This window comes from Poecile atricapillus, chromosome Z, assembly GCF_030490865.1.
Source record: "Poecile atricapillus isolate bPoeAtr1 chromosome Z, bPoeAtr1.hap1, whole genome shotgun sequence".
Classification (NCBI taxonomy): Eukaryota; Metazoa; Chordata; class Aves; order Passeriformes; family Paridae; genus Poecile; species Poecile atricapillus.
Window position 1 is genome coordinate 40447419 of NC_081289.1, and position 16373 is coordinate 40463791.

At 40.0% G+C, this 16373-nt stretch overlaps 1 protein-coding gene across 2 annotated transcripts in view; it reads right to left on the bottom strand.

Annotated features, from left to right (window-relative positions):
- Nucleotides 1–15961, bottom strand: part of LOC131592966 (TBC1 domain family member 15-like) — a 35758-nt gene extending 19797 nt beyond the window's left edge. Inside the window, exons 1-5 of one of the 2 annotated variants that reach the window (XM_058864984.1) lie at nucleotides 15853–15961; nucleotides 4965–5063; nucleotides 4652–4726; nucleotides 3788–3926; nucleotides 1792–2002 (exon numbers count right to left, since the gene is read on the bottom strand). In XM_058864984.1, the coding sequence (XP_058720967.1) occupies nucleotides 1792–2002; nucleotides 3788–3926; nucleotides 4652–4726; nucleotides 4965–5063; nucleotides 15853–15876 (548 nt within the window). In that variant the 5' untranslated portion in view covers nucleotides 15877–15961. Of the gene's footprint in view, nucleotides 1–1791; nucleotides 2003–3787; nucleotides 3927–4651; nucleotides 4727–4964; nucleotides 5064–15313; nucleotides 15505–15852 lie in introns of those variants that run through there. The other variant, XM_058864983.1, reaches the window with a different exon arrangement.
- Between the last annotated feature and the right edge of the window lie 412 nt (nucleotides 15962–16373).

Consider the following 16373-nt stretch of genomic DNA (forward strand, 5'->3'; position numbering starts at 1 on the left):
ATTCATTAATGCTTACAACTGTTCAAAGTGGCAATACCAAGTAGCACAGCACCTCACCTCAAGTTTTGCTGTATTATCCTAGAAATCAGTTAGAAAATTTCAAATATGTTGCTGCAGTCCACAGGCAACAGATTACACAGATCTCATATAAGGCTCTCACCATATAACTCAGTTATATGAGTTATATAACTCAAGATATAACTGTGACTCACCATAGAACACAGATCTTTTTCCAGTGTGTTTGCTATCAGTTGCTCCCAAAACCTGCCCCAGCTTACCAGCAGCTCATCAGATGGTATCCACAAATAAGCAAACACAGCAGTATGCTCAAAAAGGAATAGTTTCCTTGGGGAAAAAAGAAGGGTGGGAGGGAGGGAAGGAAGGAGGGAGATGGCAGGACAACAATGTTTCCCTATGCCTGAAGAGACTGGGAAATTATGAAACAAAATTAAAAGGTACTTAATGAAGGCAACCTAGAGAAAAAAACCCTCAGGATTTAAGATGAAGTTGTTATTCTGGATTTTCTAATCTACAATTGTACAGAGAATATTCCTATTTACAAGTTCATTTTGTCCCCCCTATTAGCCTCTCCTTTGGTCTTCCTGACTTTTTCCCTTACAAAGCTCACATAGAATGCTACAGACAGTACCATTCCACAAACTGGACACACTGACCATGCTACCTTCTCCAAGTTGAAAACTTCTGACTATCCCAAACTCCAACACCATGTTGTGGAACTGTCAAAGCCTTTCACAAATCAGTTCAATAAATATACACCACTCATGTCCTACTGACTTTTCTCCAGCAAAATCTTCCTCAGTGTTTCTCAGCATCAGCCTGCCCTACTAGTAGAAGGCATGTCTGACCTCAGTGATGCTACCAATGTAAGAAGAGACCTCTGTAAGGATTACTACAGCCATTTCACTATCCACCTTCAAATCTGTCATCAGACTATTGTGTTGCAAGTGACAATAGCAAAACTCTTTTGAAAACATATTGCACTGATATTACAGTTGTTGCAGGTATACATGTGACATCACATTTATTTCTTCATATTCTATCTAACCTTGTTTACCTGTTGGCTTCTTAAATTATACTTATGCCTACATGGTGAGAGATGAAAATTTTACATTATTTTGCACTTATGCCATGCTGATAGAGAAGGTTTTTATCCTAGTAAAACTCTTGGAGGTAACACAATATAATTACACAACTCCAAAGTATTTAACAGAATGATAGGGTCTTAAATATATTTACACTCAGAAAGCTGATTTGTGCAGTAAAGATCAAGAGTGAAACACTGACCAGGCAAGAAATTACAGAGGAACAGAACTGTGGGGGAAAATATTTATATACCAATTTATTTAGTTGACAGTACTATAAATTACCTTGCACACTCACGTAAGTAGTCATGCAAATTTTGCACAAAGGAGACAATCTCAAATTGTAACAAATTATCCCATTTTATAGAAGTAGCTCATGAAGGAGTAAACTTTTACACAGCATGTTCATAAGAAGCTTCTGCACCCACTAGAGGGAGCAAGTGAGGCATCTGGAGCTAATAACACTTAGGATTCTAAAATACTTCGTAAATCAATCCAAGTTTTAAACTTCAGTTTACATTCCAAATGCCTATGTGAAACCACAGTTTCAGTCACCTCAAAAACTATTTCTACTAATAAAAAAAGCAAGGGAATAACAATCAGGAAGTATGAATCTGAAATTCATTACATGATTTAAGTAAACCAAGTCATCTGTATTTTACAGAACTAAGAGCGGTCTGATACTTACTCATTCAGTGCAACATGCTTTTCAATACATTTAATCAATGATTTGCTATCTCCATGATGAAAGTGAAGAGCTGGAAGCTTCACATCATCCTTCAGACAGAATACCAAATAAGACCATCCCATGCCTTCTTTGTTTTGTTTGATTGATTTCAGATCTGTCAAACTGAACAGGAACGACCACTTGCTTTCTCCATTTGCATGAGTTGCAGCATCTTAAAAACAAAATTAGCACATTATTTCAGTTTGACTTTCAGTGCTAGCAATTATAAATACATTATATCTGTCACTGCTCCTAAAAAACAAAACATAAACACCAGCATTGGTTCTAATAGTAAAATGCGCACTCTCTAAGTGCTATTTCTGGATTTCTCTTTGAGCCTCCTTGTCTTCTACGGACTTGTAGAACAACCAACAAGTCCATCAGGCTACTCCCCTAAAACTGTACCTACGGTTTATAGGAAAAGGTTTTTCACTCAGTGGATCCTGGGGACAGGAACAGACTCCCAGGGCAGTTGTCATGGCATTAAGCTTAACAAGAGTTCAAGAAGCATTTGGACAACACTCTCAAGGTACACAGTGTGATTCTTGCAGTTGTCCTGTGCAGGGCCAAGAGTTGGACTTTGATGATTCGTGTGGGTCACCTGCAACTCAAGATGCTCTGTGATCCTACAACAGATGTGATCTAGCAGTTAAATGTCCATCTGCTGTACCCAATTCCAGCAGCAAGCTAAATCCAACCTGCACCTCCACCAGATAGTGCTACTTACTCAAAACAAACATGAAATGTACTACAATCCTGTAACCTATACATTGCCCATAGTTATTAGCCATGTGCTGTGTAAGGCTGCTACCAAAATAATGGCAAAAAAATTGGAAATCTCCCCCTTACCCCTTCCTCCTGTAGTGTGCAAGCTTGTATACATGCTGTGCAAGACTGTATATATTCAAGGAGAAGGGATGAAAGTGTACTTTACCAGAGGACGCAAAATTACCAGCATATCTAAAAGAATTTGAGACATCCCCTGGCTTGCTCCCATCAAATTACAGCAATTGGAAATAGAAGAGCATAATCCAAGTCCATAGTGCTCAGTGACACTACTGATGAAGACATGCTCACTGACTGGAGATGAAAATTCAGTACAAACTAGTGATAGGATAAACCATATTCACCCAACAGAGATGCTGTGTGTGTGTGCGCATGCACGCGTACGTGTCCATGTAAAAGCCAAGGACTGTGCTTTACTCAAGAACATTCATAATCTGACATCCAAACCCTGTATGTACATGACAGACATGACATTTAAAACCATTATAACGATGGTAAAACCAGCACAATAATCCCCAGTAACAGATTGTGAAATAATACATGGAAAACAAGTATTATTGAAGAAAAAAACACTATGTGAGAATGTAAGAAAAAAAGATTACTTGAGAATCACTGTTCTTTTGCCACAACTCATTTTTCAACATCTCTATCATACACAAAAATGGCGTAGCTATAGAATTATTTTGCCCAAGTAAAAAGACCATATAAAAGACCCATGTATGCCATAAATGTACATTCCACCTCCCCCTGCTTCTGCAGTATGGAAATGCATTTGAGTAGTAAACCACTTATTTTTCCATTTTCATTTCTAACATGAAACCAAGTTTGAATTCCATTTGTTTTAAAGAATGCAAGCCCAGTGCAGCTAAAACTGCTACTACATCTAATGATGAGGCAAGAAGTTAGATTTAGTGCTCATTTTCAACACAATTCCCTATCAATTTAAAGAAAAAAACAGAGGCAGATGACAGCCATTCCATTTGTGAATTGTTTTCCACATTCAGACATTCACCTGCTACCACAAATGAATCCCAGCTTTTCAAGTCCTAATAAATTCCATTTTACTGTATCTAAAATGCAATTCTTCAATTACAACTTACCATCAGGGAAGAAAACCAAAACACCCTACACACAAAAAAGCCCTCCACTTTTTTTTTTTTTTTTAAAGTACCTCCATTTGAATGAGGTTTCTTTTTAAAAGAGACTGTGGTGACCATGTCCCATTCTGCTTCATAACTACTTGGACGGTCTGCCCCTCGGGAACATTTTTCTTTTGGAGTTTGAGTCCACTCCACAACAGAACTAGAATCCTGAGAAAAACAACAAAAGCAATATCAAAAAACACAAGGCATGAAAATTGACCTGGTTTCTCAGATTCAACATGAAGAATCAGCATCTTTATTTCATAGATTAAAAGAAAATGTACTGAAATCCTCAGAAACATGATATAGATCAACACAGGAAATTTGGACTTAAGGCTAAGACTATGTGGTTTTACTTAGTAAATTCCAAAATCCTAAAATATCCTTGCCTCTCTTGCAGACTCTATGAACATAACAAACTATTCATTTAAGTGTAAAACTTGAATTTTTTTTTTATTTAGTCACATCCTCTTAATACTGCTTAAATATCACTGCATCTTGGAACCCCCAAAGACTTCTATTTTTATTTTGCATTAGAACAGCACCTCTCACTTTCGTGTCTAACTATGAAGAGTGAATCACCAAACTAGAAAACTCTACATGCAGAAGGACTAGTGACTGTGATATACTTGTACTCATTTGGTCTTTACTATTTATAGTTAGTCCCCAACTATTTTATTTGTGAACCAAGTACAAACTAAAAACAATCAACCTACACATGTATTCTAATAACTTGAACTGGGCTGCAGTCTGCAAATAAGATTCCCACGTATAGCTATTAATACCAATAATAAATGAGTTTTGCTTCCAGTTATGGGATCTATGCATTAGTTAACACAAAATAAAATCTCTAGAGAAACATAACGAAGAACACTGATAACTAACAAACAAACCTTTCCAGCACAGAGAATATTAGAAGTATCCAAAGTCTCATCCAGTGGTCTCCAGTCTACTACCACTTCATTTTCCTACAATAAGATCACAAAAAATTCAACACTACACAGCAAAGTACCTATTGCCATTTAGTCATGGTGTGATTTTGTTAAAGCTTACATATATATATAAATGATGACAATGTCAAACACAATGTGATGTTAGTTCATTTACAAAATCCTACACTTGAAAAAGGCATTTAAGGTTTGCCAAACTTGTTACGTGCTTTACCAACAAATACACAAAATTTCTGTAACTGTATTATGCACATACCTTTTCTATGACACGCAGTGTTCCTGCTATTAAGCTGTCTTGGTCATCATTTTTGCCACAGGAGGAGTGAATGAAAACTCCTTCTTCCTCATATACAACCTATAACAAAATAGGAAATGAAATTTAAAAAAGCAAGGTTTTAAAATCATTAAAATGGTTTAACCCCTATGGTACTCATTATCATTTTGACCGGCCTACAGAAGTTTAAATAAACATCTGTCTTGCTAGGGCTTTTGTTACAAAGAGTCCAAGATCAGAGTCTTTCACTTACCTAAATCAAGAAACAATAGAAAACAGAACTTGTCAAACTTACCCTCTAAGCAACATTCTGACTACTACTACTTAATCAGAACACCACACTAAAATGCATTCAATACTTAGTACTTTTTAAATCAGCAGGCACAGGTTCAATGGAAGTCCTATACAGCTTTTAAAATATTAAAAGGCTTTCTTACATAGTCTGCCTTTCTGCCACCTGCCATTAAGCACGTTGAAATTATAAAACTAATTTAAATTTAAAATGGACCAAACAGTGTAGAAAGATGAACTCCAGAGAAATAAATAACTGCACCCTGAAATTAAATGCCTGTTCCTACAGTCATGGTCAGTGGCAAAGATTTGCTCTGAAAGGTAGAATATGTAACAGTTGGATAAGAAAGGCTTGTAGGAGTGCACACAGCCCACATAACTTTTGCATTTAAGCATTTGCAAAACTCTTCACAGTATTCTGATCATATTCTTAAAAAAATAGAAAATCAGAGAACCCTTGGCTGTCAAAATTTAGCAGGCTTTTCAAAGCCACATACACATACTCTTAAAAGCTCTATAAATACTGTAAATGGGTCCTATTTCACACAGCTCTAGAAGTGAAAACTCCCCTAGATTTTGTGAAAGTGAAATAAATCAAATAGTAACAGTAATTGTTTCAGAACCATTTTCATTTTCACACCAAACTGCAAACTGCAAACACTGCCTTCAAAAACATATTTTTAAAGGCAAAAAAGCCTAGAAATTTTTAACTGATCAGAGACAGTGTATTTCTTTGGTTCTAAAATATCAGGAGCTATTATTCTCATTTGTTAGCTTTTTAAAATCATTACATTTGCAGTCAGGGCAGTAAACTAAAAGGTTAGGTATGTAAGCTTAACTAGCCAGATGAGAAAACATGGCTGAAAAAGAGCAATAAAATTCACTTAACTCATCCCTTCTGTTTTAGTTTTACTTCAATTTCTCAACCTTTTACACAAGCAAGAAATTTCAGGAGTGTTCTGTTTAAACAGAAATATCACTTGGAAGAAATCTCTAAAGGTCACTTAGCACTTCTTCTTGAAGGATTATTAACATCACTGCCTTTCAAATATTGGAAGTCTTCTTTCCTGTTCCCTATTACAGTTTTTTTTTTCTTTTCTATCCAAAAAGATCCTCCCTCTATTTCTAGCAATTATCTGTCCTCAAATTCAGCCTCTGTTCAAACATGGCAACCTTGACATTTATTTAAATTTTACCTTCTAGCTATTTTGACTTGGTCTATCATGAAAACTAGTCATAAACATGAACCAATTATCAACCAACTGCTGGGAAAACTGCTGCAGAAAAAAAAAAAATCTATTTGTATCAAGAGTTGTAGAAGTGCACTTCTGCCAAAAATGTTGGTAAGTTTTATAAAGTATACCTAATCGGGCTAGAAGGTATGCCATCTAATAACTGTTTTATTATTTTCTGCCCATTAATCTCTCGGAAGGACAAACATTCCCTTTCATGGGAAAAGAAAATGTGTTCCCAATGTCACAGCTGTCATGCAACTGAAAAATCCTACACTGCTCTTTTTAACAGCTTCAGCTCCACCAAACAGGTGCACTAAAACCAAAGCACATGCTCAGAACTTCAGAGGACGTTTGTAAAACAGAGGACTTGTCACAAAGCACCTTACTGCCCTCATACTGTTACTCAAGAGAAAATCTTCTCCAAGTTTGAAGGGTCAGAAGACAAAGCTGCTGAGATTTTTCTTTTCCAATCACAAGCATGATCTATTTACTTAGTCTTTCCAACTATTAACTGGAACTGTACCTAATTTGAAGAAAGAGATAACATTGATCATACAAAAGAGTATCTAGATGTTTTTCCAGTTAATCCCTCTGTAAAACATTTTGGAAGTTAAGATCTTGAAATTTTCAAAATACTAAGCCACTCTATTCAGCAGTACTTTGTAATGTAACTCCATAAATGCATTTGAACAAACCGGGCTTGGAAATGTAGTTCTATAGCAGTAGCACCTGAATATTAGCTACACTGGGTGGCTATATTCCACACAGTGTTCTTAGCAAGCTGAAAATTCAAAAATGCTATTAGGTATTCTTATAGTACCTTACAGTAAAACAGCTTGTTACAGATTTTTGTTTTCTGATACTGCAACACTGGCAAGCTAATTCAAAGATGAAAAGTAACGCTAAATTATTAAGGAAAGTATCAAATTGAAAGACAGTATACCAATAGTTAGAACTGGCTAAAACCCCATCAGTAGACAACTGCTACTACACTTAGTAGCTCAATCTCACACACCACGTGGTCTACGAAGGCTTTTCCTCAGTGCCCCTGCAGCCCAACACTCAGAGAAACGCCTGGTCAGTCAGCACACCTGGACCGCTTAAGCATTCAAGTAAACAGATTTCGAAACTAAGGAATGCATCACACACTGCCTCTTGCCTAAGCAGTAGGTTAATGCAGAACACGAAAAAAGGCAGCAAATGTCAGAGGATGACCTAAAGCATCAGTAAATACCAAGGCCTTGTGTAAGGTCTGCATGCAACATCTATGTAGTGAGATCCTGCTACATATGGAGACAGTAAAAGGAACTAGATACAGACAGGGCAAGATAATGAGACTGGTCCCCCTCATTAGCTGTTGAAGTAACTCTGATCCCTCCAAACCCAACCCAAATCTGCTTCTGTATTACCTGTCAACACCTTCAGCATAGGAAAGCAACTCAACCTCCTCGAAATCTTGATAGCCTTTAGCTTTTAGTGAACTAGGAAGGCCTCATTACCCCCGGGTGAAAGAATTCAAGAGTTTTAAAGATTATCTGTTCAGTTAGTCCATTATGCTTTTGTATTACAAGACAGGAAAACACACTACTGGCTCACCTTGGCTTTGTACTATTCATTATTTTACATATTCATCACGGGCTTTTTTGCAAAGGTGAGAAGTAGCTAGAGCCAAGCTCAATCTTTAATTTTCTTTTCATATGATTAGAGCCATCACTCTTCCCCTAAATCTACACAAAATCAATAAGCCCATCATGAAAACAGACAAGTTATTGTTAATAAGTGCACACCACAGGTCACTAAGTAAGTTGACACATCCCTAGGATTTTAATAAAAAATCCAAAAGTACCCCTCAACCAGTATTACAGCCCTTCCAGCCGTCCAGCTAATCAGAATTCTGTGCTCTGCACAGTCTATCCACTGGTCCCAGAAACAGAACCTCAGGGAAGAAAAGCCATTTGTGTTGCTCAGATGCTTGAGGCCAAAACAGCTGTCCAGCAATGACAGGCCTCACTACAGATTTAAACAGTGATTGTTCTGTTTTCTTCTGTACCTGTTTGCAAACAGCTGCCCAGAGATGAAGATGCCACAGGTTTAGATGTTATTACCTACATGAAAGCCAGACTCTGCTGGTTCCACAACAAAAACACAAATGAAAAAAGCAGAGTGTTGATGAAAAGCACACACCAATGCAACCGAAGCAGATGAAGATGTAATGTGATAGAAGCTGAACAACTTTCATAATTACTTGATTTCAAATAAATTTTTGTTATATCTTGTGGCTGTACACTGGAATTACTGAAAGATTTTTCAATCATTTTACTAGCTTAAAGCTAGTTCTGTGCAGAACAGATTTATCCATCCGTGGTATCCTTAAGTTCCTAGAATACTTCAAATCATAAGCATTACTTAAGGCAACTTAAGACTGTAAAAACATTCAGTTGGCAACTTTTTTTCTCTAAGAAAATTATGGAGACAGTAGGAAAAAAGTCTGTATGATGTAAGTATTACTTTTCAATAATCCTAAAGTTTCAAGTTTGAAATAAGATGTACCCGAGAAGCTTATGCTCGTAAGTCTTTCCTGCTTATCAAGAAGTCCATGCTGGCAGCCTGCAAGCACAATTCACAGCATATTTATTTGTCCAGTTCTATTAAATGAAAACTAGAACCACTGCCTGGATGTTTCAGAATCCCACCAAAAGCTAAAAATTGATGCAGGTTTCCAAATATTAGTGAGCCACTTTGACCTGTTTCTCTTTTCCATGGGTGCTACAGAGGTCAAAGGCAAATTCACAATTCATTCTGATCAGTCATTGAAAGCACTGTACCACACAGAGACAACAGCTATTTCAACTCATATCCTGACTGAGGGTCTGTAAAAGCAGGGAACTACAGCAGAAAATTCAGGAAAGCTGCAGAAAGCAATAGCTGTCTACCCACCTACTATAAAAAAACAGACAGAAGCAGCAAGATGTAGGCTCAGTTTACATCTCATGGCATATGCTAGTTAAGGTTCTGGAAAACTCCTCAAGTATTTACAGTCCATGTCCAGCAAAAAAATAGGATTCTGAAGTCACACCATTGCCCCAGTAACATTTTCTGATACATAAATTGTATCATTCTTAATACCATAAGGGCACAGCATGGACAATGCGCATCTCCATATTTCTACTGTACTGCTTACAGTGAGGAGTAAACAGGCAATGCTTGTAGCATTTTTATTGACAAAGACATACATGAGCAGAAGGCCTTTCAGATGCCACACCACCACTAATACATGCCAGAATACAAGCAAAGCCTTGTGATTTAATGCTTGCCATTTGATAGCAATTTACAACCCTGTGCTACCAGCTAGTGAAAGATGACAACATTGCACCCTAGGACAATGAAGTATAGACAACAAATAAACGGAGAGCTAAGATCTGGGGCTACCACAGAACAGCATAGTCCTGCCATCCTCACCCATGTATTTTCCACCCTCCTGTGCTGAGCACCTAAGTATTAGCTGTCACCATTTGCACTGATTGTTTGTATCTTCCAATTCCTGTTCCTAGGTCTATCACATACCAACAACTTGCCAAACACAGAACACTTGGGAGAAAGGAGCAGCACTGTAACTCTCCTAGCTAGTTTGTCCCATGTTTCAGACACTTCATACTCTCATCCTGTGTTCTTGGAGAGTGTGTTCCACTCACTCCCCTTTTCCACCAGAGAGTACAGCTCTGCTCTGCCAAGCACTGCTCTGCCAAGATGCCATCCAGCGTCACTTACACAGTGACTCAGCCACTGCTCTGGAGACAGTAAGTCATTATGGCACTGTGTAAATACTGATATTAACAACTTTTCAATACCAGTTACTTCATTTTTTGCCTCATGTTAGAGAACCAGATAAAGGACCTCACCAAGAATTCAACAGCTGAAACAGTAAGCAGGCATGTTCATAAGAAAGTGACTGAGTAAAAAACATCTAAAATGCTCTGCAAACTTAAGGAAAAATGGCTCTGTCCAGAAACATCAACAACAGATATAGCTGCTGTGCAGCATCTTATTTTCAGATTCTGATGGAAAGGAAACAGAACAAAAGATGCAACACTGTACGGAAACAGTTAAAGACCAATAAAATTATTTCAATTTAGACAGTGGTTGGCTTAAGTGATCTTACATCCACAAAAGAAAGCATCATTGTTTAGAACTATGCATAAAGTAAGAAGAAATATAACTCAGTATAAAAGTCTATATTATGCTACTTGAATTTTCATCTTCCTCTTTGGAATAGCTGATGTTTGGCCAAAGCTTACTCACACATTCACTGCTAAAGTGTCACTGGGCACACTGAAGTACCTACTGCATCAAGAGTCTGTTTCCGACTACGAGGCGCGAGTACATTTGAGTGCTCCACAAAAGCATCAAACTAACACTACTTGACCAACATGATCTACTGCTTCACAGAAGATAGGCTACAATATCTGGCATTTGAATTGCAATAAAATACAAATCACAGAATGGTTTGTGTTGAACGGGACCTTAAAGATCATCTAGCTGCAAGCCCCCTGCCATGGGCAGGGAACATCCCACTAGACCAGTTTACTCACAGCCTTATCCAGCCTTGTCTTGAACACCTCCAGGGATAGGGAGTAGACAACCTTTCTGGTCAAACAGTTTCAGTGTCTCACCACACTCAGAGCAAAGAACTTCTTCCTGATATCCAATCTAAGCCTATGCTCCCCTCAGATGAAAGCTATTGCCTCTCATCCTATCACTACATACCTCTGGGAAAAAAATCGCACTCCAGCTCTCTTGTAAACCCCCTTTAGGTACTGAAAGGTGCTCTAGGGTGTCCCTGGAACCTTCTCTTCTCCAGACTGAAAAACCCTAACTCTCTCAGCCTTCCTCCAGTTCTCTGACCATCTTCATAGCCCTCTTTGCTCGGTTAGATCTATGACTATGGTGGGGACTCCAGAGATGGATACAGTACTTCACATGGTGTTCTATGAGGGCACAGGAGAGGGAGAAAATAATTTCCCTTGATCTGCTGACCACACTGCTTTTGATATGGCCCAAGACACAGTTGGCTTTCTGAGCTGCAGGTAGACAATCAACATTTAAGTCATGTTGAGCTTTGCACCCACAAATACCCTCAAGTTTTTCTCCCCTGAACTCATCTCAATCCATTCTCCACCCAGCCTGTACTTCAGATTGCCCCATGGACCTTGCACTTGCCCTTGATGAACCTTGTAGGACTTTTGTTTGCTGAGCCTATGGCTCAACTTTTTTCCCAAGAAGGTAAAATTTCACACCCTGCTAGTCTTAAAAACATCCAGTTTCTAAGTAGGGGTGGGGTGGAGAGGGGCAGAATCCCACAAATATTGTTCATGTTGTGAGAAATATGAGAAAGTTCTCAACACCAGGAACTACATATCATAAGAAAAGTTTCCTACTTGACAGCAGTACAGATTTCAAGCTCTGCCTCATGTGCTCTGAAGATTTCTTGAACCATGAAGTATTTCTGCTACTTACGCAACAGTGGCAGGATATCAGTGAAAATACAAATCTATTCAGGGTACTGAGAGCAAGAGCTTCAAGTAATAACCCACTGGTCCTATTGTAAACACTTCTGCAAAGAGAAATCCTTAATGAATAGAAAATAGAAAGAAAATACAGAGATTTCAGAATTATTACTGAAATGCTTTACATTCAAGCATAAAAAACCTTAAGTAAATTCAAGAGAGATAGTCGTCTGTTCACAAAGAAAACCCACAAAGTATCATAAAATCAAAAAGAATTATAACTGTGTTCACAGTAAATTATAAAGGCTGGAAAAGTTATAACAAATATTTTATATCAAAAAAATGGCATAACAATGCATAGTACAAGAGCCTCTGTGCACTTAAGTTTAAGCAGTAGAAGGTGGAGAAAGACACTGCCTATCCCACAGAATATACACCTAAAATAATTCATTGTATCTATGCCAATAAACTACCTGAAGGATGCAAAACTAATTTTAACATACCGTATTTAAAATCTCTTGGCTAGTTCCTAGCTACAAGAAAAACAAAACAAAACCAAAACAAACAAACAAACAAAAATATCAAAAATCCTTCCACTGCAAACACAAATTCCACCCCCCGCCCCCAAACAATATAGCACTTATACCCACTACTATTTAGTAATAGCTACAGTGCTCCTTGAACACTTCTAGTTGCTGAACTGGCCAGACATCTGAGCTTACAGATAAAGCTCAGATGTTCGGTCAGTTAACACTCTGAAACTTTAACTCCAAGAGCAAGAGCACAAGCAAGTGAAAAATAACTTATCTGACAGCCCACGTGTCAATTGGTAACCTGAGAAAGATCTAAAAGCCCGTGTGTTGAAGATACTCTGAACTCCAAGAACACCAAAAAAGTATCGTTACTGTCTTTAGATCAGCTGCAATAATCACCTATATACAACAGACTGAAACTGAAGTCTGTACTTCTCCCCATACACAACTCTTTAGCTCATTTTCTAACATGGTTTTCTGTTGTAAGGGTGAATCCAGAGTACGTTCTCTGAATACAGTAAACAAACTGTCATTTGCTAAGCAACAAAAAGAGAGAAAATGTACCTGTTTTTATAAAGTATAATATATGCATAATACATAAATATACCTGTTTGCATGAAGTCAAAAGCTCTGAAAACAAAATACCTCATTACCAAGTCACTTTCAGAAAAAACTGGCAATTCTAAGAAGGGGAAAAAACTGAAGCTCACTCTGTTCTGGGGCAGATGGTCATTAATAAAGAATGAGTCACGACTCCAGAACTCAACTGCATTAACTTTTCCTGAACCGAGCTTATTGTCCATATAGAGAAAAACACTGGTAAGAATCTTGTGAGAGGTTCCAGCGAGAAAAAAAAAAAAAAAAGGACAAAAGTCCAAGTAAAGTCGTACATGAGGTAACCAAATTTATAATTCATATATCCTATTAATGTATGGAGCAGAAACCAGAGACTACATTAAATACCTGGATGCTGAACCTACTGACAATAATGATGTCTGGGAAATAAAATTAAAAAGAAAAACAAAGAAACAAACAACAAACAAATCTCCCCCCAAAAATCTGCAATAGAGAAGAGAAAGGCAAATGGTTAAAATGTAACAGAAACCACAAATTTATATGGTTTGCTAAAACAAGATTTGTGAAAGCTGAAACAATTCAGGTTATCCCAGCTGCTTAATATACTGCCATGTGTTTTCCATGGGAACCACTTTGTGTAATATTCTGCAGAAAAGAGCACACACATTAAAATACATCACTTTCATATGATAAGATCCACCACATGAGACTAAAGCACCCCACAAACTAACGCCTACTGTTCTTTCAGAAAGCTACCACCTGAAACACCCCTTTACAACCCTGTACAGCCAGAAGGAACACTGCAGTTAACTTAAGACATCCGCAGCTTCTAAAGTCACTGAAGTGCAAAAGGCCTAAAGTGGGAATGCTGGGTCTGTACCAACCTACACCACATTTATTCCACCTGGAGTGAAATTTCATTAGTTTGTGAGCCCTTCCAAAATTCTGCTTCCACTCAAAGGAACAATTTGTGGTCCAATGTTCTCCCAACAGAAAACTAACTGAGACAAAAGTAAGTACAGTTGTATGTATTATTTCAGCTTGCTAGTTCTAATCAGTAACAGATCAAATGAGTACAGTATCCAAGAAAGCAACAGTACAACACACAAAGTGAGGAAATACAGAGAAGGATAGAACTGCTCCTGAGAGCAGTGAAACGTCAAACCAGCCCAGCCACTTCATGAAGTCTGAGAAAACACAACTGTCATTCTCCCTCTGCATTAAAAGAGACGTGGCAAAGAATGTTACTGAATTATAAATTGCATTAGTATTGTGGATGTGGCATAACTGAAACAGTTTTGCAATGTCTTAAGAGATCTAATCTCCTACAAACAGGGTTCTTTGAAAGGAGCAATGAATACATAGCAAATTTACAAACAACTAATCCACAATCGTTTTAGCATCTCATATAAACCATCATAATACAGCTGCTTTCAGGAGAGACATCCTGAAGAAGACCCTGATAAAGGTCTAAGTGGAAAACAAGAAACAATCTGAAAAATTAAAATATTTATGTAAAAAATTAAAATATTTCCCTTCATCCACTAAACTTCTGTATTGATATTAAAATGGATAAACCAGAAGAGGAACTTCTCTGTGTACATAAAAACTGGATGTGCATAGCTAGAAACAGCTGGGAGGACACCTAACAGCCGTAAATAACATAAAAATAAAATTGCAAAAACTCGAGCTGCATAATTTGCCTGCTCCAACAATTCTGGCTGAAACAGATATGGTAAGGTGGCACAAAGCAAGACCTCTAAGGAATTTTCGTGCTATAGCTAAGTGCACGCCTCAGTACCCTCGGATAAGCGCAGACGTGGCTAACTACGTGTGTTCTCTCAATCATCTTCTGCCCTACGCTGGAAAAGTGAAACCGCAGACTATCACACCCTCACCGTGGCTACTACAATCGGACACGACACTAAGATTTTACATCCTAAATAAAGGATCCACGTGCTCGAGAACACCGCACTGCAAAGCAACGCCTTCAGAAAGCAGAGTCATGAAATAAAACTATTTCTACAAAAAAACCAATACGGACACAAGTCGTATCTGTTGGCGGGGGCGGAGGGAAGCAGTGGGTGTTGCCTGTACCTCCCCCTCCTGAGAGCTCAGTCCCTGTCAAGCAATAATGTTTCGTTCCGGAAGGCTCGGCAAAGATCCGCGGCATACAAAAATGTTTAAATTACCAAACTGTAGGACTGACAAGGCTTTGTACCCACGCCGGGGGCAGGTTTCCGCACACTACCAGCGAGCAGGCCGGGGGAAAGGCCACTACCGCCCATGAGCACCTCGGGGGCACTCGGCCACGTAGACGGGACAAGCCGCGCTCCTCTGCCTCAGGCCGAGGCCCAGCGCGGCCGCGGAGCTGCCCGCCCCCGCGGAGAGCGGCCTCCTGCCGCCCGGGGCCGGAGCCGAGCTGCCGCGGGGCGCTGCCCGGGCGGCAGGTGCGGGAAGGGCCCGAGTCCCGCCCGCCGGCCGCGACCGCCTCCAGCGCAGAGGGTCCGCGGTAGCTGCCAGCGCCCGGCACGCCCGAGGCCAGGACGGCCCGCGACCGGAGAGGCGGCCCCGTGAGGCGACACCCGCACGGCGGGGGAAAAGGCACCCGCCCGGGCATTCACAGGCCCGACCGTCCCTCCCCGCGACTCCCGTCAACCGGAGCGAGCCGGTCACAGCGCGTCCCGCGGGGGGAGAGGCCGGCCCCGCCGCCGCCGTCCGCCCCCGTTACCTTGCCGCTCGGCGGCGCCGCCATGTTGCCCACGAGTGTTTATGGTGACGTCGCACTCCTCACGTGCTTCCCCGCCGCGCCACAACAACGGCGTCACAGCCGCGGGCCGCGCGCGCGCACTGCGCGGGGCCGCGCCCCGGGACGGCGAGCGGGGCCGCGCCAGGGGCCGCGCTGCGGTGTTTTGTGCCAGGGCAGCGCTGGTCTGTGGCAGAGGCCGGGCACGGCCGCCAGTTTGCCATCCTCATGTTGAATCCCTGGCACGCACGCAGCCCTCCGGGAGGTTGGCGAGTGTCCAGCCGCGGGCCCCGGTGAGCGCTCCACGACAACGTGCGAGTACGGCGGCGAGGAGGAAAGGAGTTAAGGAGATTCCTTTTTTCCTTCCCTCTCACCCTTAAAGCTTTTTCAGAGCGCCGTAGGATTGCAGTTATAATTTGAGCAATGTTATAGAGTTGATATAAAACACGCATCATACTCGAGTTACTTTCTTTCTCTTTCTGCTGTTGTCCAGTCGTAGAATCACA